This window comes from Diplotaxodon limnothrissa, linkage group LG16 (genome assembly GCF_057381915.1).
Source record: "Diplotaxodon limnothrissa isolate DT_005_m linkage group LG16, D_limnothrissa_male_GT1.1, whole genome shotgun sequence".
Lineage (NCBI taxonomy): Eukaryota > Metazoa > Chordata > Actinopteri > Cichliformes > Cichlidae > Diplotaxodon > Diplotaxodon limnothrissa.
In genome coordinates, this window is record NC_140611.1 from 10,938,575 (window position 1) to 10,961,810 (window position 23,236).

Consider the following 23,236-nt stretch of genomic DNA (forward strand, 5'->3'; position numbering starts at 1 on the left):
TGCTGAGTCAGCTCATTACATAACGAGCTTGCATCAGCAGATGATGCACAGTGCTGACCCCTGATTACACTGAGCACCATCACTTGTTCATACTTACATACTTGTGAGGACCTTTGCTAACCTAACACACAACACATCTTACAGATTAACTCAAACTCAATAATTATTGCAAATTTTTAGCCAGTTTGCTTTTTGCATGCACAGTTTAACCATATGGAAAAGATATATATAAATCTTATAAAGTTTGTATCTGTCTTGTGTGAAACTTGTGTGAAAAGCATACAGGACTGAAAACAGATATAAGAGCCCTTGAAAAATTATATAAATGAAACTTGGATGTTTTGGATACTTACTAAAACAATATATGAAAGTAATTAGAAAGTGGCCACTTTCATGAGTAAATCATATAAGCCTTCTATGATTCACTGTATGAAGTAGGCCACATCTTATGCAAGTCTTTTATAAGTTTTTACTATTTATTTTCCACATGGGTATAATTACATATGTCCTTTTTTATCTTCATAAAAGTCAAAGCAGAGAGGAGGGGAGTAACACGAGGCAGTGGAAGGAAGAAGTTTAAGAAGCGACTCAAATATTTCTCACGAAAAACGTTTTTACCAGTTAGAGCTTTCTTTTCTTTCTGATATCACAATTTTCTGACATAAAGTGATGTCATGTCAATGAGGTACCAGGATGTAAAAATGTGTGTTTCAGGAAATGTGTAGCTCGTGTTTCCTTTTTAAGCACTTTTTTTTTTACCCCCAAAATAGTGACTATGTTACAAAAAAGTTGAGCTCACTGTAAGTCAATTATGTGGTCTTCATAACAATGAAAGAGATCTGATTAAGCCACAAAATAACAGAGGAATAGACGACACTGACTCCAGACCAAGTCCCTACTTTCTATGGCATTTTGAATGGCATTATCAAAACATATGTTGTTGTTGTTGTTGTTGACTACAAAGTCTGGTATTCATGTTCACCAGCTAAAAAATGAGGAAGTACACCAAATATGCAATAGTATACACTTAAAGTGAAATTCAAATCATCTCTGGATGTTCATGCTTGAAAGAATGAAGTGCTGCGGTTTAAGATTTTGGTGTTTCTTTCCCAAAAAGACTCAGTCATCTATCTTTATCTTTTATTAAAGCAAACAAATGAGTTGTAATGTTTATTTCATAATCACTAATAAAAACAGCCATATTTACTTACAACATTTACTGAATCATTACATTTAGACTTGTAGTTTAAAATCAGTCTTATAAGAGTTTTCTCAGATGACTCGTCTTGCTTTGTCTACTGGATCAAGTTACCCCTTAAAGAGAAGACATGGCAAAGTTGAAATATATTTTATTCATCCCAGAGTTGTAAGGTCTCTTTGTTACAGCAGTTAAAAATTAACTGAAAAAGTCCTGAGCATCACGAAAACATTTAAATCACTTCCCCCCTTCAGAACCTGGTTTGAATTTCACCAGTCGACTTGACCGTGTCTAAAGTACTGTGCAAAAGTTCTATGCTATCTCTCATGTTGCTAGGAAAATAGGAAATGTTGCAGCAGTTTACTGAAACATCCAAACCTCCATGGAAATGCAGTATATGAAGTGAACACAGACAGGTTCGCTTGTCTGTCACAGACAGACAGACAATTCCTGGTTGCATCCTTTATATCTGAAATACCAATTGTTCTGAAATATCAACCGAATGTCAACTGACGTTGAGCTATGTCTGGGCTCTGAAATGCTGCCACCTGGAGGTAAAGACTGGAGGTAAGTGTCTCAATCTGATCACGTCTCAACAACACCCTCGGCCATTGATACTTGTCTCTGTACTAGAACTTCCTCTTTCACCTCTGCCAGCTGCCAGCTAACATGCCAGCCTTTGCTGAGCACTGAGAAATGTCACGTAAGATATGCTGCTGAACGAAACCTTTGCACTCGCGTCTGTGACGGTGTTTAAATTGAGGAACCTTTGAACACAACATTTAAGACCTGCAATGGGTTTAAGGAAACACTTTTGCTCCTATAATCGATCTGATTCTATTTCATTAAATGTTCCTTCATTCTTTAGAATGAAAGAAACAAGAAATATTTTAATTATATGTTATGTGTTATGTATTATGAACGCTCCTAAAATAAAAGCATGACTTAATACATAATGAATCAACTCCCTGTTATTAAATAGTTGAGAAAAAGTCAGAAGCCTGTGTTTTTTTAAGTGGCAGATTACATATTTAGGGTAATTTTGTGGTAAGGTGCTGTGCGGTGTACTGAGAGCTTCTTGGTGTCTCTGTTCTTAGTGGAAAAAAGCCCAGCACTGACTGCTGAGACACAGAAAATACAAACCTGATTTAAATACAGGAAGTGCTGAAAACCAACCAGCCCTCTTCCTTTCTCTCCAGCTGCCGCAGCTTTTTGAAGACTCGCATTAGTCTTCCCTTCACCAGACTGACAGGTTTCCTCTTCGAGTCACTAACTGGTGAGTAGCCTGAGCTTTGTGTTCTGGTCAGTGCTGCTTCTGCTGTCTGCCTTCCCCCCTCTCTCTGCTTCCAACGTGTTGCTTTTTACTTTGACTGAAACAAAAAAGGGAAATATTTTAGACATTATCACTTACAATTAGAATCTACTTCTGCATTCATACAGGAAGCTCTGTTTGCTGATTAAAGCGAAGCAGCTCCTTGAAGATATATGAGCGATATATAAGAGAGATTAATCAGCAGGGCTCATGTAGAAACTGCTTTCTGTGTCGCTTTGAGAGTAATACATTTGTATTTGCACTGAAATATCTTTGGCTGTTTTCTTCCTTTTTTTAAAAATCTCAAATCTTTGAAATCCACTTCTTAGATTTGTTTGGGGATACATTTTGTTGTATATGTGTGTTATGAGGATACAGAGGGTGGACTATAAAATAACTGTAGTTTTAGTTGGATGTGAGGTCTGTTAATGACGTTGAAGGCTGTTCAGTGCTACATTTTCTCATTTAATTTAGTTCTTTTGTGTTTTACGCTGATTTCTCATCTTTGATTAAACATTCCAGCTTTATTCAGATTCAAAGACGGTGACATTCGGTTCACAACACTTCAGTACCAATGTAACCAGTAACCACTTGTGACACCTCAATTTGATCGTCATGGATCATGTTTTAGCCTAAAATCCCCCTCTAGCAGGCCTTGTCATTTATTCCCAGGTAGAAGTAAAAAAAAAAGTAAAAAAGCAGAAGTTGGCCATCAGGGTGCCCTAAACTCAGGACCAATAAGCTACAGTGATGTCAGGAAAGTTCTTATCTTTTTAAATCACCAACTAACCTCTGCATTATGTTAGGCAGAACTGACTACGTGTAAGTCATGTAAAAAAAAAAGTTAAGTTGTAAGTTGTAGTTATCTGGTTGTATTGACAGCAGCTGAAACTAAAGACATGTCCTGGGTATTTTTATTTTGTTTTAGTTGGCTTTATAAGCGTTCGAGTTTTTTTTAAAAATTTGAGTTCAAACAATAAAATAATTTTTTAAACGTCATTAATTTAACAAGTTTCTCAGTGTTACCTTTCACTGTCAGGTCTTTACAATAACCTTTATGTAGACTGATATGCTTCGTAGTTCTAATGTTTTGTCTTGCGTACAGGATAGTGCTAATTCTCACAGAGTGATGTCTCCAACACCCATTTTTTTTATCAGAGTCACACCCACACTGCACAGGCTGGGTTATTTTACAAAGCATGAAAGCTTAGATCTTAGATCTTTCTGCACATGGTTGTTGGAGTTTCTCGGCTGAGACTGTTCTAATTCTAGATGAACTAAAGACTTTGCTAGCATGTATTAGCTTTTATGAAGTATTGGCCACAGTAGCTGTTTTCCAGGAGAGTTTGTGAGGTCTTTGAAAGCAACTGAAATGAACGATTGATGTTCAGCCCCATCTGCTGTAACCTAAAAGACACCCATGTTCTGGTTCAGTTTTAGAAACTATCATTATAAAAACACCCAAATACCTCTGAACGATGGTTATACATAAATACTCTGCTATTCTCATTATTTTAGTATGATGTTTTATGTTTTTAATACACTGAATTCCTCCATTTGAATTCATAAGGCTGGTATGAACTTTTAAAAACATATTATTTTTTACAAGGATCTTCTTCATTATAATAGTTGTGCAGCAAAACAAGTCATTAAGAATAGTGTATATAAACACATGCATCACTTAACTCTGTTAACTCTTTACATAAATGCTTAAATCCCCTTTGCAAACAGTTTTTTTTTTTCATCATTGTTTTTATTGCAGATTTTCCTTTAACACGACAGTGTCTCGACAGTAGACACAGAACAACAAAACAGTACAAACACAAAACGTACACAACAGCTCTTAAATAAGGCATAATACAAGATACAAAATACAAAATATAACATACAAGAGGTGGTGAGTCAGTCTTACAGCGCCCGGGTGGTGATCACGTGTGTAGTAGTCCTTTGAATAAGATAGCGGAAAGGTCCGGTCCAATATAGTCCAAAAAGGGGTGCCACATCCCATAGAACTGACCCACACTGTGGTGTATAACGTGTGTGAGGTATTCCAGAGGAATCAGTTCAAAAACTATTTTGTGCCAGCCACAGACAGTGGGAGTCCTATCGTTGATCCATTGTAAGAGGATATTTTTCCTGGCTGCAAATGTTAGAGTGTTATACAATCTTTTGTTGGCCGCCGCTTTTAGGCGGTCACTTGGAAGACCTAGAATCAGGGACAAAGGGTCCATCTCTATATCAACGTGGAAGATTTTCCCCAGTTCACCTGTAATGTCAGCCCAGTATTCTTGAAGCTTATAACAGGACCAAAAACAGTGAGTTAAAGTCCCTACATCAGTTTTGCACTTAAGACACACAGGGGAAAGAGAGCGGCTGAAGAGGTGTCTGCGGTGAGGGGATACGTGTAATCTGTGTAAAATCTTAAATTGGATTGCTCTTGTCCGAGTACAAATTGAAATCCTTTTTGCGAGAGACCAAACGGTATCCCACTTATCTTCATCTATGGTTACCGACAGTTCCCTCTCCCACACACCTCTAATCCCCTGCGCATCAGTGGTAGTCAAAGCATTAAGCACATGGTAAAATGAACTCAGAGACACCGTCAGCTGTTGCCCAAACAAAACCCTCTCAACATCAGATACTTCAGGGTGCTCAGCAAGGGTTGTATTGTGAGTGATATAGTGTCGTATTTGCAAAAAACGAAAGAAATCCTGTCTAGGCAAGCCGTAACTGTTGGTAAGCTGTTCAAACGACATGAGTTCACCACCCGAGAAAAGGTCACCAAGAGACTTAATATTCTTATCAGACCATCGTTGAAAGCCGGGGTCCAAAGAACCCGGAGGGAAAGCAGGGTTATTCATTATAGGGGTAAAGGTTGATGTTATTCTCGATCTTCCCTCAAGACAGCGGACAATTCGCCACGCTTTTAGGGTGTTGATTGTTACAGGATTTGTACAAAGGGCCTTAATTCCGTTAAAATCATTACAAAATAATAGATCGCTCAGTTTGCATTGTGACAGAGCTGTCTCAATATCCGACCAGATTGAGGTTTTACCCCTAACCCAGTCGCTCACAAATCTTAAATGGGCAGAAAGCTGATACAATCTAATATTAGGTAGATCCAAGCCGCCCCTGGAGCTTGGCAGATGCAACACTGCCATCTTGAGTCTGGGTCTGCGCTTGTTCCAGATGAAAGAGGTGAGCCAACCATTTATGTCCTTCAGTACTCTCTTAGAGAACAAGACGGGGATCATTTGGATAGGATACAATAGCCTGGGCAGCACATTCATTTTGATCAGGGCAATGCGTCCTAGCCAGGAGACAGGAAGTGACGCCCACCGCTCTAGGTCCTGTTTGAGTTTGCCAAATAAGGGTGTGAAGTTGGCTTTGTACAATTGGTCGAGAGACGGGGTAATAAAGATCCCCAAATACACAAATCCATTAGGAGACCATTTAAAAGGAAAGGAAGGAACAGTAGCCGGCATTGTGAAAAGAGTACCGAGAGGCATGGCCTCTGACTTAGCCAAATTGATTCTATAGCCAGAGAAATGGCTAAACCTGTCAATCACCTCAATGAGACTGGGTACGGATGTTACAGGGTTAGTCAAAAGAATCAAGATGTCGTCCGCGTATAAGGTTATTTTATGACACAGCTGTCCAATCTCTAAACTACGTATTGTGGGCGTCGCCCTTATGGCCTCAGCAAGAGGCTCTATGGCCAGAGCGAATAGAAGGGGCGATAAGGGGCAGCCCTGCATAACTCCCCTATGAGTGTTGAAGTAATCAGACCTAAGTCCATTAGTCAGGACTGCTGCCTGTGGATTATTGTAGATAACTTTGACCCATTTTATAAAATTCTCCCCTAAGCCGAATTTGCCCAGAGTATACAACAAATAAGACCACTCAATTCTGTCAAATGCTTTCTCCGCATCGAGAGAAAGCACCAGGCCGTCAATAGATTTTTGCTTGAAAGCTACAATAGCGTTCAGTAAGCGTCTAACATTGGTGGCTGAGTTTCGACCCTTTATAAAGCCTGTCTGGTCCTCCCTTATCAGCACAGGTAAAAAATTTTCTAAGCGGGTGGCCAGAATTTTAGAAAGCAGTTTCCTATCTACATTCAAGAGGGCTATAGGTCTATAGGATCCGCACAAATCAGGACACTTCCCTTTCTTTAGAATTAGGGAAATGTTGGCTTCCTTCAGTGTCTGCGGGAATTCACCCGTAATGAAGGAGTGGTTGAACATATCAAGAAGCGGTTCCACAATAATATCCCGAAACTGTTTATAAAATTCACAACAGAAGCCATCAGGCCCTGGCGACTTTCCACTTCGCAGTGATTTAATAGCCTTAAACACTTCGGTCTTAGTTATAGGGCTGTTAAGGGCAGTCTTCTGTTCCTCTGACAAATTTGGTAAGTCGAATTGGGTGAAGAAATTATGCATCAGCTGCACCCCCTCCGGGACTTGTTGAGAAGAGTACAAGGCTTCGTAGAACTTCTTAACACAGTCATTTATCAGTTTGTTTTCATATATCTTGTGGCCACCTTCATCAGATATCGCTGCAATGGTATTCGATTCTGCGCGCTTCTTAACATAGTACGCCAGACATTTACCGGCCTTATCTCCATGCTCGTAGAACCTCTGTCTGGTGTATTTAAGTTTCTTCTCTGCATCTCTGGTAAGAAGGCAATTCAGCGCTGACCTGAGTGCGGTTATTTCTTGCCATAATGGTGGTGATGGGGAGGCAATATATGTTTTCTCCTTATCCATCAATTCGCTCTCTAAAGATTTTTGTTCCTCCATCCGTTGTCGCTTCTTTGTCGCAGAATACGAAATAATTAGGCCCCTCGCATAAGCTTTGCATGTTTCCCACAAAACAGAGGCAGTAGTAGCTGAGGGGGTGTTGATATCCAAAAACGCTTTAAATTCTGCAGAGAAGTGAGAGGTAAATTCCTCATCCTTAAGAATAATGGTATTAAGCCTCCAGTGGCGGGACCTATGAAGCGCAGCTTTAAGATCGAGATCCATGATTACCCTAGCGTGATCTGAGATGATTATACTTGTTATGTCGCACGATACTACTGAACCTAAGTCAGTTTTCGGGAGAAAAAAGTAATCAATTCTAGTTTGGGACCTATGCGGAGCCGAAAAAAATGTGTATTGCTTATCGGAGGGGTGAGTATATCTCCAAGCATCCACAAGTCCAAACTCGTCGCATAGAGCATGAAGCGCTTTGGCCTGAGGAGAAGGAGTTGCAATGCTGTGTGGAAATCTGTCCATAAGCGGATTTAACATTAAGTTGAAATCACCACCAATAATAACGGTAGAGTTAGGAAGAAATGGGGCTAATTCCAGAAACATTTTGGTAAGAAAGGTAGTTGGGTGGGCAGGTGGAAAATAAACATTCAGTAATAAGATATTTTGGCCTTGCAAAATCCCTTTGACTATCACGTAGCGGCCCTTCAGATCCTTAACGCAATCAGTTACTACAAAAGGTACATTTTTCCTAATCAACACTGCCACTCCTCTACTTCTTGTAGTGAAGGATGAAAAAAACACTTGTCCATATAATCCTTGTTGCAACTTCAAGTGTTCATTATTATCAAGATGTGTCTCTTGTAACATAGCAACATCTACACCGTCCTTTCTTAGACAAGTAAATATCTTCCTCCTCTTAATAGGGCTGTGAACCCCTCGTACATTCCAGGTGCATATTCGCAGCCTACTCATTATTAGACTTATTCATGTATCACACAAAGCATATTGAGCCAAAGGGTTCACCACACCCTGGTTGAAAAAATAAATAAATAAAATAAAAATAAAAAAGGCATGAAAGAGCTGTGTGACGGAACATTCAAAGAACAGTGATTTGGCAACAGCCCTACTAAACATGTAGGGAAAAACCAATCTCCTCCTGCCCGTCGGGAAAGCCGAAGGGCATTGCACGCGCGTAACTCACGCCTACCCATAGACGAAAACACAGTCCGTCCGGTGCCCGATGGGGTGGAAGATTTCACCTGGTCGCTTATAAGCAGCGAGGACGAAAAAAAAGAGTCATATACGCCTAGATTCGGCAAGTACTCACACCGGTTAATTAAGGCATAGTGTGAAGAAAAGGAGTACTCCGGTGGTTACGGGGATTCAGGGCAGCGAGTCCGCGTAGGACGCAGCTGCCTCCGGTGTGTTAAATCTCTTCTCCTTGCCGTTGGCAAACAGCCTCAGTGTGGCGGGGTAGAGAAGCGCATAATCCACATTCTTCTTCCTCAGGCAGCTTTTCACCTCGTCGAAAGCCTTGCGTTTCTTGGCTACCGCCGCTGAATAATCATTAAAGAAGGAGACTTTGATCCGACTTGTTGGTTGGTTCGGCTGCGTAGCCAGGCGCCGAGCTGCGGCCATCACACGTTGTTTATCAGCAAAGTTGTGAAGCTTCATAATGATGGGTCTGGCGCGCTGGCTGGGGCCCGGCCTCGGTGCTAGAGAGCGGTGAGCGCGGTCTAGTTTGATCTTCCCATTTTTAGTTGTGAGCTCGAGATAGGAGGGGAGCCATGACTCCATGAAGGCGACAACATCATTTCCCTCCGTGCCCTCGGGAAGCCCGACCAGGCGAAGGTTACATCTGCGGCTGCGGTTCTCTAAATCGTCCATGTGGTCTGCCATGTCAGTTACTTGTTTTTCGAGTCGAGCCACTTTCGCCTGCAATACACCTGCCGTGTCTTCCACGCCTGAAATCCGTATCTCGGCGTCTCCCACCCGTGTCGCCAGAGCCTGGATCCGAGATGTCTGTTCACGGATTGCGGCCAGCACAGTATCAACTTTAACATCCAATAAAGTTGTAATGCTGTCAGTTATCTTACTCAGAGCCGCAAGGATATTCGGGTCGATATCACTCCCAGTTTCCTCAGCGTCAGCGGAGATTTCTGTGTCGCTGGCGTTAGCTTCTTCAGGCTCAGCCGCCATAGGACCCACAATGTCGCTAGCTTGCACAACCGGAGCTGTCTTTTTCTTAGACCTGACGTTAGGCATTTTAGAAAAATAGTCGTCCAGACTCATTATAGAGTTACTCCCACGCACATTTGCAACGTTTCACCAGGTGAACACGTATTTTAGACGGATAATCGGGGGACCTCACCGGAGCACAGCGAGACGGGTGTTCGCGCTACGACGCCATCTTGCCAACCTCCCCTTTGCAAACAGTTATCAGCATCTGTGGATGTAGTAATATTTATAACTTGCCAGTTGAAAGAATTGAGAACATCCAGAGAAGTTGATGGCACAGACAAACAGTTGCTCTACTTTGAGCTAATGAAATAATTCAGCTACACACTCTGTGCAGTTGTGACTTGCACAAGTAAAAAGTCTATGATGCCACATTTCCTGGGAAATGCATGCATTGCTCCACACTGGGAGTTCGGATGACAGTGTATTTGTAATTGTTTTAAATTTGAAAAATCTTTAACTCTCCCCTGAGATACCTTCACACTTTAAAATTTGCATTATGATAAAGATTTAGGTTACAATCTTGCATATCCTTGCCTAATGAATATGTATATTTATTTATTTATTTTTATTCTCATCAGTTCCAAATTGTGGCAGAACTAATAAACCTTCCCAACATTTTCAGCAGCTTAATAACTTACACAATATTACAGAACATTTAATACTTTCTGATCTTGTACAACCATTAGTCAATAACACAACTGGTACTTGTGTTGCCTCTGCTCTGAAAGCAGCAGGAAGTTTGCTTCAAAGTAATTGAGAAACAATGCCTCTCTTTTTCTGCACAGATGGGAAGCCACAGCACCATGTCCTCCTCTCTGTATAGTTCCAAGTATGTCAGCTGGTATGTGGACATAGTGGAGTCAAAAAGCCCTGCAATGGCATCTACAGGTAAGATCCAGCACATATTTGTAAACCTTCTGTTCTAGGCATCTTGAAAGACGTATGACCGCCACCACACAGGAAACACCAGAGAGTTACTGAAACATTTATCGCAAAGCTTTAGTTTAAAACTTCTAGGCTTTTAGCTTGAAATTATCTGGACATATCTTTTCCAGAACAGTCTCTGTTTCTGGTTCCAGCTCCAAAAATCTACGTGCAATTAAAACGAAGAATGCCTTTGGAATACATATTGATCAGGCCTAACTTTTTCTTTGCTGTCTCCCTTGTTTTGCTTTGCTACCAAACACAACAGTCAGCTGCTATGGATTCTAACCCACTTCTCCTTCTGTCACCACCAGAAACTGACAGAGCAGAAGCAAATTCATCATCTTCCCATCACCACCAGCAGACAAAAGTCACTTGCCTCAATTTTAAATCTTTCCTTGACTCCAAGTCAGACAGACTCAGCCACAGCAGTGAGGGTTTGAGTGATGAGTGTAAGAAAGGCAACATAGTATTGACAGATACTGACATCCAGAGCAAAGAGGAACTTTCTCTTTTGGATCCAGAGGATAAAAAATTCCACCTTCCCCGGAGCAGTCCGGTCATTTCCAGACGCAGCAGGCCCATCTCCTGGCACGGAGGAGTAAATGATACATCTAGTCCCAGGTAACCACTATATATGTTCAAAGCATTACAAAACATTTCAGCAATATCATTATTACAAATGATTGCATAACAAATAAAAAATGACCAAGAAACACAGATCTACATGTGTCATAGATGGAATATACGACTAATTATATAAGAAATAATAACAAAGTGCGGTGAGATACACCTATCAGCTAAAGCATCTGTTGTGGCTGAGCAGTGTGTAGAGCGATCAGAGTGCAGTGTGCTTTTAAAAAAACACAATGCCTCCTCAAACATATTGAAACTGTCTCCCACATTCTGAGTGACTCTAACTTTTAAAGGGCAACACTGCAAGATAGATACTTTTCTAAAGTCTTGTTGTTATTCATTGGGGGTGAAGAAACCAGGGAAGGGTTTCATGGGTAAAAAAAGACAAAGCCTAAACGATTATATTACGTTTCTAAAGGTGCTTTTTTAGGTGATGCTTTTCTAAAATAAGCTGTAAGCTGTGATGATGGGCAAACCAGTAACTATCGTATCAAACTTGAAGTAAGAGTTGTGCATGAGTCATTCAGTCTTTTCTCTTGAGTGCTACAGTTCATGAATGACTTTTATCATTAGCTGTTTGGAATCCACACAAAGCAACAACTTTGTCCACTTGAACAAAGCTGCATGCTACATGATTTTACTGCGACAGTTCAGTACGCACAGGTAAACTGTAGGTGGCATAAAACATGTTAACACTTGTATTATTCAGATACTTAGGACCAGGAGTTAAAATGGGATTCGGCTGGTGGGGGAACCCTATAATTGGGTGTAGTGGTGCTGTGCTGTTATTCTGATATTTTCTGTTCTTTGGGCTAACTCGATTTAAATAAGACATAAGCAGAGAGCTAAAAGGCTGATTTCCAGACCTCTAGATCAGCCCAGAGTATGGTATGGCCCCGGGCTCCACCTGGCCCATTTGGTTGCCCCTGCCAGTGTGAGGCCAATTGGAAATTGGGATTTAAGCATAATATAGATAGATATACACCCAGTTTGTCCCATTTCAGCCAGCAAACAGTCCTTACATTTTGTGGGAAATCACAATAGAACTTAGTTTCTTTTGCTGTGAAGATGATATGAAAAAACAAAACAAAACAAAACATGCATTTATGTCTGCAAGTAAATGCCACTTCGAGTTTGCTGGCCCTGAAATATGTCAGAAAGACTGATGCAGAATATAGAGCAGGGGTCTGAAACTTGCGGCCTAGAGGCCAGTTGTGGCCCACGTCACACCTACTTGAGGCCTGTATATTGATGTGAAGAAATATAATACAATTTGGCTCTTGAAGTTACCTTTTTTTTTAGGGAAGATTTGTTTGTTGTTGACTGCAATGTTAAAATAAGTCCTTTAAAAAGCAAAAAGCTATTTAATATGAAGGCAATATGAACAGAGAGTAAAAACATGTTGAGGGATTGAGTTTAGTGAGAGTTATTTGTGAAGAAGACAGTTTTCACTAGCAGTCAAAAACTCATGTGTACACTTATGTCTGCATTCTTATCATAGCTGAAGTGCTGCCACGTGTCTGGTCAGAAACAGTTTACCGATTTGTTTCTTTGGTAGTTCAATAAAAGGCTTCAGTTATTTAAGAGTCACAAAAAAAGTCTTCCTGTTTGTAGTTTTGTCTTGTGATACAATATTTGAAATTATTAAAAAAACGAACAAAACACTAGATTTTCAGAAATATTTGTGGGTGTTTTCTTATTTGTTTGTTTTTTGAACACTACAGTGGCCCTCACATGAAATGACAGTAGCAGCAGTGGCCTACAGCTCATTTAAGTTTGAGACCCCCTGATGCAGAGTTTTTAACACACAGTCTTCTAAGTATTTATTTACTGTAGTCACAGGTAAAGCCATGTGTGTGGTTTTTGGAGCAGATTACTATGTTTAAGGATTGAGAAATACAAGAACTCGACATCTGAACCTTTGCTAGCAAAGCTACACAAGCAACAAGCCCTTCTCTTTTTTTCTTTAACAATCTTTAATCATCCAGTTTTTTATTTTTACTTCCAACAAAATCGCTAAAACTGTAATTCATACTCTGATGGGGAGTTTATCAGTGAATGTTTGGTGAATTCTTTTGCACCTGAGAGGAAAGGAGCAATTAAGAATATGCCACTCTCCAAGCAAGATCAAGAGTCTTTCAACACCTTTGCAGGAAATCTGGATTTTCAGTTGAAAAGTGGACAGCGGAGCTATCAGGAATGTGTTGAGTGAAAGGCATGATTGGAGAGGCAAGCTCTGCAATGGGACAAACAGGCTGATGTTACAAACTATGGCTGTTCAAATCTGCTTTTGAAGCAGATGCAAAATGAAATTAACCAAAAACAGGAACTGGTATTTTTGAACTGTATCATACAGCAGGACGTGCAGTGTAAGTCAGTGCTAAAAATGAATCAGGTTTCTGATGCTGTAACTAAAATAGTCAATTTCATCAGGGCAGGAGCATTGAATCACCGACAGTTTGTTGCACTTTTGTAGGCACATCAGACTGAACATGGTGACATAGGTTCCCACACATGGGGGAGGTGGCTCAGCGTAGGCAAAGTGCTAAAAACAGAGCAGAAATTTTGTGACAAGGACATTCCAGAGCTCTCATATGCACAATGGAAAGCAAATCTTGCATTTGCTGTTGATGTGACTTTCCTTTGCATTTTCAAAACTGCAAATGATGTAATTAAACTATAAACAGAAAATCTGGAAATTTTACAAAACACACTTTGTCCACAATTGTTTGTGGGAATGTTGATTATAGTGATACAATGTTGGCATGTGCTTATTTCACATTTGCATTGACAAATTGTAACATCTACTCTTAACAGACAGTGGCCATTTATAGAGATAATATTAATATTGAGCCGAACTGAGTTCAGCTTTTTGATGCAGTTCAACACAACAGTCCCACCCTTGGGAAATTTAATGGTCCATCCCAGTCCTACACAATATGAAGCTAGTAGCAAAGGTAGAAATTATTAAAATAATACCTAACATGTGCACCACAGCCTGTCCTGCACCAGTCCAACATAGTGCATCACTGGAACCTCCACAGCGGTACAGCTAACTAACCTGTTCTGCCTCTTCTACACTTCACTAAACTGTCTATATTGCATACTTTTATGCATCCTTTAGCAAAAAATTAGGACACTTCAGTTAGTTTTGCAAGATGCTTCACAAAAAGGTATCATTAGTCATGTATAGATCTGATAACTATAAAATTAATTAAAGGAGAGTTAGAGTTAAGTTTTCAGTTTATATGGCTGCACCCTTATTTCCCACAGGGTGTCCACAGTGGATGGATCTGCATGTTTGATTTGGCCCTTCCTGATGTAATCCTTTGATTTGTGATAAGCAGTAGGAAGACACAAAGTTGGGCTCCCTTGAATCTTTGTTTTTGCTTCCTCCTGGTCTCAAAGCTTTTCCATGTCAGGTGAATCTGTTAATAACTACACCAAAAGTACATTTTTGTAAAAGAAAAAGTGTTTTTTGACCTATGGAGACATTATTCACCGTATATGTATCTAGGTAATATGCAGATTCACTTACTGTCTACACTAAGCTAATAAATGGGGAAAAGAAACAAATAACCTTAAAGTCACAACTTTGCCTTTTTTAGTGGAGTCGAACTCAGAGAAAAGGAAATGCAGCTTCACTGAGTTCCAGCTGTAACGCGAACTAAACACAGCACACGCCAATTTTACAAAATATGTATTGCTCTAAATAAGACACGGTGCTGTGTGAATGCCGTCCTGCTGAAACCAAAAGTCACCAGACTGCTCAGTACGCACAACAGTTCCTAGTTATCGGGATAGAAAAAGGGAACAGACAAGCGAAAGAAGCCTCATGAAAAACACAACCTTGCATTCCTCAGTGAGCAGGCTGGGAAAATTTCCTTCATATGAATGAGTATTTTTGTCCTTTAGTTTGTGTGTTTATTTTTTTAAATTACACACATGAAAAGTGCAGGCCCTCTCTTAGCATTTCACCAGCTGTCCCACATTGTCTCACAGACACACACTCTTTGCCCCACATTTAGGTTGTTGCTTTGTGGTCACCTCATACCTAATAGTGAATAGGAATATAGCACAGTCTGCTTACCACAGTGTTAATCTAGCACCACTTGATGGCGCTAAGGCTTTAGAGACTTCAGTTACTGTGGGATAACTGGCTGCTGGAGGTAAAGTAACACAATAAAACTAATAAGCTCATGTTAACACTACACAGTATGCTGTATATGTAAACAACAAGCTTTACTTCTTGTGAATAATTGCAGCAGGAGCCAGTGTTTACTGCTTAGGACTCACAGTGTTTGACATTTGAGATACTTTATGGTAAATGTCATGAAAGTTGTGTGGTTGCCAAGAGCCTATGAGCAAACAGGAACTGAAATGAGTAAATAAAGAGACCTTTATTTTATTTCTGCAGCTATGGTTTTATGCCTCAAAGTAAAAAGAAGAAACAGGATATTCCTCATGTTTCTGTTGAAAATACAGTGAACATACTATTTTCACTGCTCACACTAACTACTAACAACTAATTACTTGTTAAAGTGATGAGTAAACATTTGATGCCACTCAGCTGCTTGTCAGGTGATGCACAATATGTGCTTTTTAATGGTTAACATTTAATTTGGTGTTTATTTCTTGAATGATCTTCACTTGCATTGTTTTGAAACCTCTCCATCTAAAGTGAAATGTTTCTGCTTTTAGCTCGGACCCACCATCTCCTGTCTTTGGTTCACCGTCTCTGGGTCCCCAGGAGTGGTCGACATCCAGCAGCGGGGAGGATCTGGAATCCAAACCGAGCTCCTATCAGTTGTCATTCGCAGTGGAGATGGCTAAAAAGCAAAGCTCTACCTCTATCTCATCAAATCTGAAACGGCTTCTGACTCCCAGCCTCCACCTTCCCTACAGTGGTCAGCAGGGATTAGCTGAGGAGCATAAAAGGCGGACCCAGAGTAGTTGCATTCCCAACAACACACCAGGTAAAATAGCATTACTGGGGTTTACTGATTTTTGTTTTGTATTTTTCAGCTGTGTCAAGTAGTAAAGGGTGGCTGGCAGTTTTATTGTGCCTATAAGGAGACTAACCATGTCCAAAAACACACTAACTCTATGATTTCATTCCCGGTTTTGAGCTGCAGATTTTCTTTAATAAGGGAAAAGATTATTTAGGATGGCGTCTTTCAAATGTACCACAAACACTTCTGAATCTCAGCGTGATGAAGTTAAGAGACATAAAAGTTGATGGCAACAACTCATAAAAACCCAGACGTCACACTGTACTTGTAAGGTGTAAAAGTAAAAAAAAAGAATAAGAGAAAGTTCTGTGAGGAGAAGGACATCAGAAAGAAGCTGGATTCAAGGCATGAGTGTAAACTCAGGGATTCAGGGAAAACGTATACGATAAATAGGGATTATTTTGAACTGTGAAACATGTAAAGCTACTCCAGGCTTTGACTGTAGGCCTTTGTACACATTTATATTGCCACCTTTTCCTTTGGCATAATCTTGAGAAAACTTTTTAGTGTTTTATGAATACCCACGTTTATACTCTCAATAAAGCCCAAGAATAAAAATATAGAACTGAGCAGACAGTAACAGTGATACACTGAGTGCACTGAATGCAAATATGAACCTGACGTTAGCAACACTGAAAACATATAAATTTTAAAAAGGCTAGAAACCCAGTCAGTTTATTTATGTGTGTGTGTGTGTTTCATCAGGATGTGCTACCTCAACACAACAAAGCAAAGAAAGAAGCAGCAGTGATATCCCAGCATCCCCTGCAGAGATCTACAAGACCAGTTGTGAACTGGAAAAGGTACATTACATTTTCCCCCCAACAGTCATTCACAGTTTTATTTATTTTGCAATGAAATTAATAAAAGTAAATATAAAAACGCTAATGACACACCCCTTTATTTTTCTATTGTAAAACAAGCTGCTTATTTTAAAAATTATTGGCTGAGTCATACAACTGCAAATTATAAGCTACAGATATATGAAATTAAAGGTGGTAGAATAATGTCCCACTATTAAACATCAGTAAGGTATTAGCAAGTGCTTAACTTATCATTTATATATCAACAATCCTCCTTAGCATGCCATTAATAAACACATATCTTTATCCATCTGTTACTATTAGACCATGTAAATGTAAATCTAAGACACTGAACTTTTTTTTTTTTTTTACCTTATTGAATTACTTATGAATTACTTCATTTTATGCCTTTAATCGGGTTACTATAGTGTTTGGCATTAAATATAGAAATGTGAAATCACAGCCAGATTTGTGCCAGCAGACAGGTGCCAAATGCTCTCAGCAGCGTCTCACCAGTGTCTGTCTGTGTGCAGGAAAACGCTCATTTTATTGTGGTGGACATGGTGCTGGAGATGCTCGAAAATGCAAAATGGACTCTTAGCTTAGATCAGTGGCGTTCCACGATGGACACAAACTGCCTGATGTGCAAGGAAAGACATAAAAGCTCTGCACAGGAGAGTTCGCCACAGAAGCAGACATTTAGATTACACAGGCATAAAGTAAAGTACAGCAGAGTTGATCCTAGACGAGAGAGATACAAGCGAAGACATCTTGATGAAGACATGAAGATGTCACACAGAGAAACACACCCATGTGTAGAGCAGCAAACACAGGACAAAGCGGAGGAGGAAGCAGGGAAGGATGAGCCTAAACATCAAATGAAAACTCTGTCTGTGCTCTCCACTGACAGCGGATTCGAAGGTAAGAAATTCTATTTTTAATGAAACACACATTCCTTAAATAGTTCCTCATCAAACATATTGTTTTGACCAGGAATGGGTCGTCCTACATCTTCCTTTGTCCCAACTTTGTCCGGATAATGTTTTTAGACAAAAAGCCAGACTAAAAAGCTACAGGATGACTAATTTCTTACAGCCTAAATGCTGTGAAGATGGTATCAACAGGTTCCATCTGAGTCAAAAGCAACAAAGAACTCATATAAACATGCTTTGATCAGCAGAAAGTGCTTTCTTACTGTGAACGTATCTAGATTTTATCTGCGCTTGGAAATTTGAAGCCTACAGTATTTGTTTCCCCCCTAGTGTTCACTGACTTTATATCAGGAACTGATTGTTTTAAACGTTGTTTTTTTTCTATGACATTTATCAACACATATACATTATTATATCAACTAAATATAGAAATTATTTTCTTAATATTGGATTAAACGAGAATAAACATAATCATCATATTATGTGTTTCTGTTTCAGACTGTGGAGTTGATCATACACTAACTCAGAGAGAGTCTCTAAAAAAGTAAGAAAACCTATTCCTTTCAGTAAACATGCATTTTAATAATGTAAGCGCTTGTTCTTTTAAATCTGACTAAATCTATGATATCCATGGTGCAGTGCTGAGCAGCTAGCCCAGCAGCTGGTGTTGGATTTCAAAAAAAGTTGGCTCCCTTCTACTGAGCTTCAGCGTGGCCGGCAAAGCCTTCGCAGCTCGCTTCAGGAGGTGAGAACAGCAACCACAAATTAACTATGACTATAACACTTTCTCAACTTGGTATTTTAATGCAAGATAAATATATAATAAGATATTGGTGGCTGATGACAAAGAAAACTTTCCCGCATATTTATTACACGTTGCTGGGACTGGACTCCAGAAATGACCACAAGTATCCTCTGTTCTTCCTGTTCATACCAGCTGCCGGGTACAGAAAATGTGGCGGTGAGCAGCGATAGCCTGACAGAAGAGATCCGACAGCGTACCAGGATGAGAGGATCCCTGAGCTGGGCACCACCACGTTTCCAGATCATCTTCACGGTCCAGCCAACGCACAGGTCTCATTTATATGTGATGACACAACAGCGCAGCGGAAAAATGGTTTATTTCTGATGCTATAAATGATTGTGTATTTAGAGCTGAATGTGTGTGGGTTTCTTTTCTTTGTTCAGACGAAGCGAGGTAGTGGCTTCGCAACACTTCCTGTGTGCAGGTTGTGGGACCGAGGTGGAGCCCAGTGAGTACTGCATTACATAATATGAATTGCAGAGGATTTTTGTTTTAGTTTTTATCTGAACATTACATTCGCATTCATAAAACCATTTTTAATCCCTCCACAGGAGAATAAACTATAGTCAGAAAATGCTTCCATTACCGAAAAAGCAGAGAGATTTATAAGTCATGCACTTCACTAATACAACTGTATTCAGCATTTTTGTCTAAAACTCAAAGTCATTCTGTGAAATGTAACTTTGTCATTTCTTAAAAAGGAATAAATAAATGTAAAAAACTGTTCCTCACTGAAATCATTGTTGTCTATAGTAATCAAGGTTGAGTACCAGTAAATACCAAACACAGGCCTCAGCCATGTCTTCACAATGTAACAAGCAGCAAAACCAAATATAAGACTCTCTGTCTCCCACCAGGGTACATCAAGAAACTGCGGTACTGTGAATACCTCGGCAGGTATGGAAAATAACATGTTATTACCCAAATATGAGCTAAGTTTTCCTGCAATCAGATATTAAACCATCTATATTTAAATAATGAAGTTATTACAAATGAATCATTGATCTGTTGTTATTCATTTTTGCAGATATTTCTGTGACTGCTGTCACAGCGGCTCAGAGGCTGTGATTCCGGGTCGAGTACTGTCCTGCTGGGATTTTGGCAGGTGATCAAATCAGACAACATATTATAGTAACTGTTAACATATGTTAAATGTATAGTTAATTCATATAGAAAACTGAAATGATTAAATGTCTTGTAAATGTAAATTACTTCTAAATAACTTGCAGTGCACTTCTAAACCCTGTAACATCATCATAACTCACAATAATCCTGATATTTCAGGTACCCTGTGAGTGATTTCTCCAAACAGCTGCTGGATTCAGTGTGGCAGCAGCCTCTGTTTGACCTGACCTGTGTTGGTAAAAATCTGTACAGTAAAGTGAAAGAACTGGACAGGTTTAGGGTGAGTTAATGACTAAATTATTACTGTTGTGCTTACCGTGATCATAGATGCCCGAAAGCAATCATTCACATTTAAAAACATATCGATAGCCATCGGAAGAATCCTGGCATTTTATTTATTCTTTTACTGTATTTAGTAAGTAGTCTGTGGAATTAGATTTCAAAGCCGATACTGAAATTCAATGACAAAGTATTAGGTTGTTTTCATTTAGTTTTGTATTCCTTTTTAACATGTCCCTCTATCCTCCCATCAGGAGGTGCAGGATCAGCTGCTGGGAATCAAGAAGCTGCTAAAAGCCTGCAGATTATCACAAAGGTAACATTTGGAGATAATACAAAGTTGATATATATTGTATGTATGTATAAACAGCTCATGTCCTTGTTTTATAAAATAAAGACATTACTTCATTTACAGGTTTGGCAGTGGATCAAAATGTGTTTTTCATTAAATTTGCTGAGTATTTTTTTATGTTTCTATCACATATTAAAGAACTATTACAAGGATTTATTAAGTTTCAAAAACCTTTTAATGGTAAATAAATAAAGAGTTTGGCCGTGACTGTATGCTAGGTATAAGATTTACTAGTTCACACACGGTCTAGTAACTACTTAGTAACTTAATCTGCCCTGTGTTTGTGTCCTAGTGTGCTGGCTGAGCTGGAGCATCTCCCTGCTCATCTGAGGGAGCAGTCAAACCTCTTCTCCATGGATGACCTACAGAAGGTGAAGAAGGGTCAGCTGGTTCCACAGGCCAAAGCAGTGCTGCAGTCTGCCATTACTCATGTGGAAAACTGTGAGGTCAGTCATTCTGAACCAGATGGCTCCTGGCCTCTTTAATGTTATTTATTAGCTAGAAAGTACAGACAGTACATTTCTACCTAAGGACAGTGTTATTATTTTCCAGTGCTGATGATATGCATTTGGTAATTAAATATTATTGCCGCTTACCTAAATTAAAAGCATTTCTAATTTTAAATGTATTTTAAAGTTAGGGATTGTAGATCTCAGGCCCATTCACCTGACTTAATATGTAAATGATGACTTAAAGAAATAGCTTTTCACGACTCCTATCCTTGTGCCCGTTTAAACAAGTACGCAACATTTCAGACAATATTTCAGTTAAATACAGCCAGGAATACAACACATGTTTAGAGGAGGAAAACGTGTGAATGTTTGTATGAAATTAAATCATTTTGACTTTCTTCTCTCACTTCTTTCACACAGCTGTGTCTTGCCCGAGGTTTTATCTGTGAGTTTTGCAGAGAGAAAGACATCATCTTTCCTTTTCAGACAGACATATGTAAACGCTGTCCAGGTGAGCATAGACAAAGCGAGATGCAGTCTGTGTTCCTCTATAGACTAAAACCAGGATTGACTTAGTACAACTTCATAATATTCTTCTGACAACCCCCCCACAAATATAACAAGTAATATGCTGCCACTGGGTTTATATGCAGGATACATAAAACCTATGAATATCTTCTGTCTTTCACAGAGTGCAAAGCCTGCTTTCACAAAAAGTGTTTTGTGGTGAAAAAGTGTCCAAAATGTGCACGGATCCAGTCTCGGAAAGACCGTCGGAATGAATCCATGAAGAGTGACACCTGAAGCTGCAGCAGTTCTGTGTTGCAGTGGTTCATTTAACACTTTTTAGCTGCATTTTCTTTTCTGTAACTTCACATAAAAACACTTTTAATATGTCAGTAAGTTTCTGCTCTCTCATCCTGCTTATCTCTTACTACTTAAACCACACTGTTAAACATGCATATTCCTTTACATGACTTAATATTTCCTATGGAAATTTGATCGGCACAAGAGTGATTGTACCTCAAAAAACAAGATAAAGCACTTAAATTATGCAAAACTGTTTTTCCCATTTTTGGCAGGTTATATGTACTTTTCAGTGTAATGCTGATGGACAGCATATCCATTCAATAGCTGCTTGCGATGTTTCCATGTGCGATATTTCATGTCAGGATTGTTGCTCAACAGAAATAATATATTACACATTACTTACTTAATCTCTTGCTGAAGAAAGCCACTAGGTACACTAACTATTTAACCTCTTTTGCGTTATTCCATAACATGGCCTGAGATGCATTTTTTCATGTAGATTCCAGTCAACAATACAAACCTGAAGCTACAGTCCCACAAACACTGACACGAATCCCCAAAGAGGGCACATTAATTTTCTTTCATAATTTATATATGAACACAAAGTCTACAGCATGCCTGCAGAAAGTCAATGTCCTTTTAGCAGCAGCAGATGTTTCAAATGCAACTGTTTCTGTCCAGGATGCAGTGTGCACATTACAATTGTGATACTGTCCTTTCATATAATGAAAATAAAAATAATTTCCACAACTCTACTTGTGAAAAGTTATTGAGAACTTTGCCATTTCCTTGTTCAACCCAACAGTGGCTATATATTATAGGCTTATCATATAAAATGAAACATAGCTAGTACCGCTAGCCGTCAGAAATTTGTAGTAGAGCAAAATGTTTTCATTTGAAAAGCCGTGGAGCCCAAATATGATGTGTCAGAACAGGAAATTATAATTTAGTGGAGTAATTGCACTGTCAACTATCACCACCTCTTGGACCAGGTGGCCCAGATTTAGACTGCTTTTGTATCATCCTAATACGTCCTCCTAATACTTTTGTACCCATCCTGTTTGCTAAATCTTGGAACTCTGGCCTGCAAAGTGTGCTTGCAATTATTATTTATCCCTTTGCAAGTAGTACACTTCCTTTACTTCCAGAGATCTGTTCCCAAGAATTCTGTCTGTCATTTCTGACCATGAGAAATCACGGTCAGATATGATACTAATTATTCTGCCGAATTAGCACTTTGCATGCACCTACTATTAAGACATATCACCAGATAAGGTTAACTGAAAACTTGAATTATGCAGAAGCCATTCTAGTGCTTCCCCCCAGTTTTTAATAGTTGTCAACATCTATATTTTCTTTGTTAAACTGTGTTGAAATCCGTGTTGGTCAGAATAGTAGGGCGCCACATTTTAAGGGCCAAACCTAGTTTCTCCACTATTGTGTAAAATAACAGATTGATCCTGGAGTTTTGAATAAAATGGCAGGTTTATGGTGCAGCAATGAATCTTGGGGGTAATATAATGTAAGTCAATGTGTATTAACATGTACTTCCTGTATACAGTGAGATTGAATTTAGGTTTTTACATGGCAATATTTGC

The 23,236-nt window shown here is 39.4% G+C and overlaps 1 protein-coding gene across 1 annotated transcript; it reads left to right on the forward strand.

The window, feature by feature from the left end:
• Positions 1 to 2,447: 2,447 nt before the first annotated feature.
• rubcnl (rubicon like autophagy enhancer) lies at positions 2,448 to 21,632 on the forward strand. The gene is made up of 17 exons (XM_085374791.1): positions 2,448 to 2,474; positions 10,294 to 10,396; positions 10,747 to 11,056; positions 15,770 to 16,044; positions 16,786 to 16,883; positions 17,417 to 17,804; positions 18,314 to 18,359; positions 18,455 to 18,560; positions 18,753 to 18,889; positions 19,004 to 19,068; positions 19,478 to 19,517; positions 19,648 to 19,725; positions 19,905 to 20,025; positions 20,279 to 20,340; positions 20,669 to 20,822; positions 21,249 to 21,339; positions 21,520 to 21,632. The coding sequence occupies exons 2-17, from the start codon at positions 10,294 to 10,296 to the stop codon at positions 21,630 to 21,632; spliced, it is 2,187 nt and encodes a 728-aa protein (XP_085230917.1). The 5' UTR covers positions 2,448 to 2,474.
• Positions 21,633 to 23,236: the final 1,604 nt, after the last annotated feature.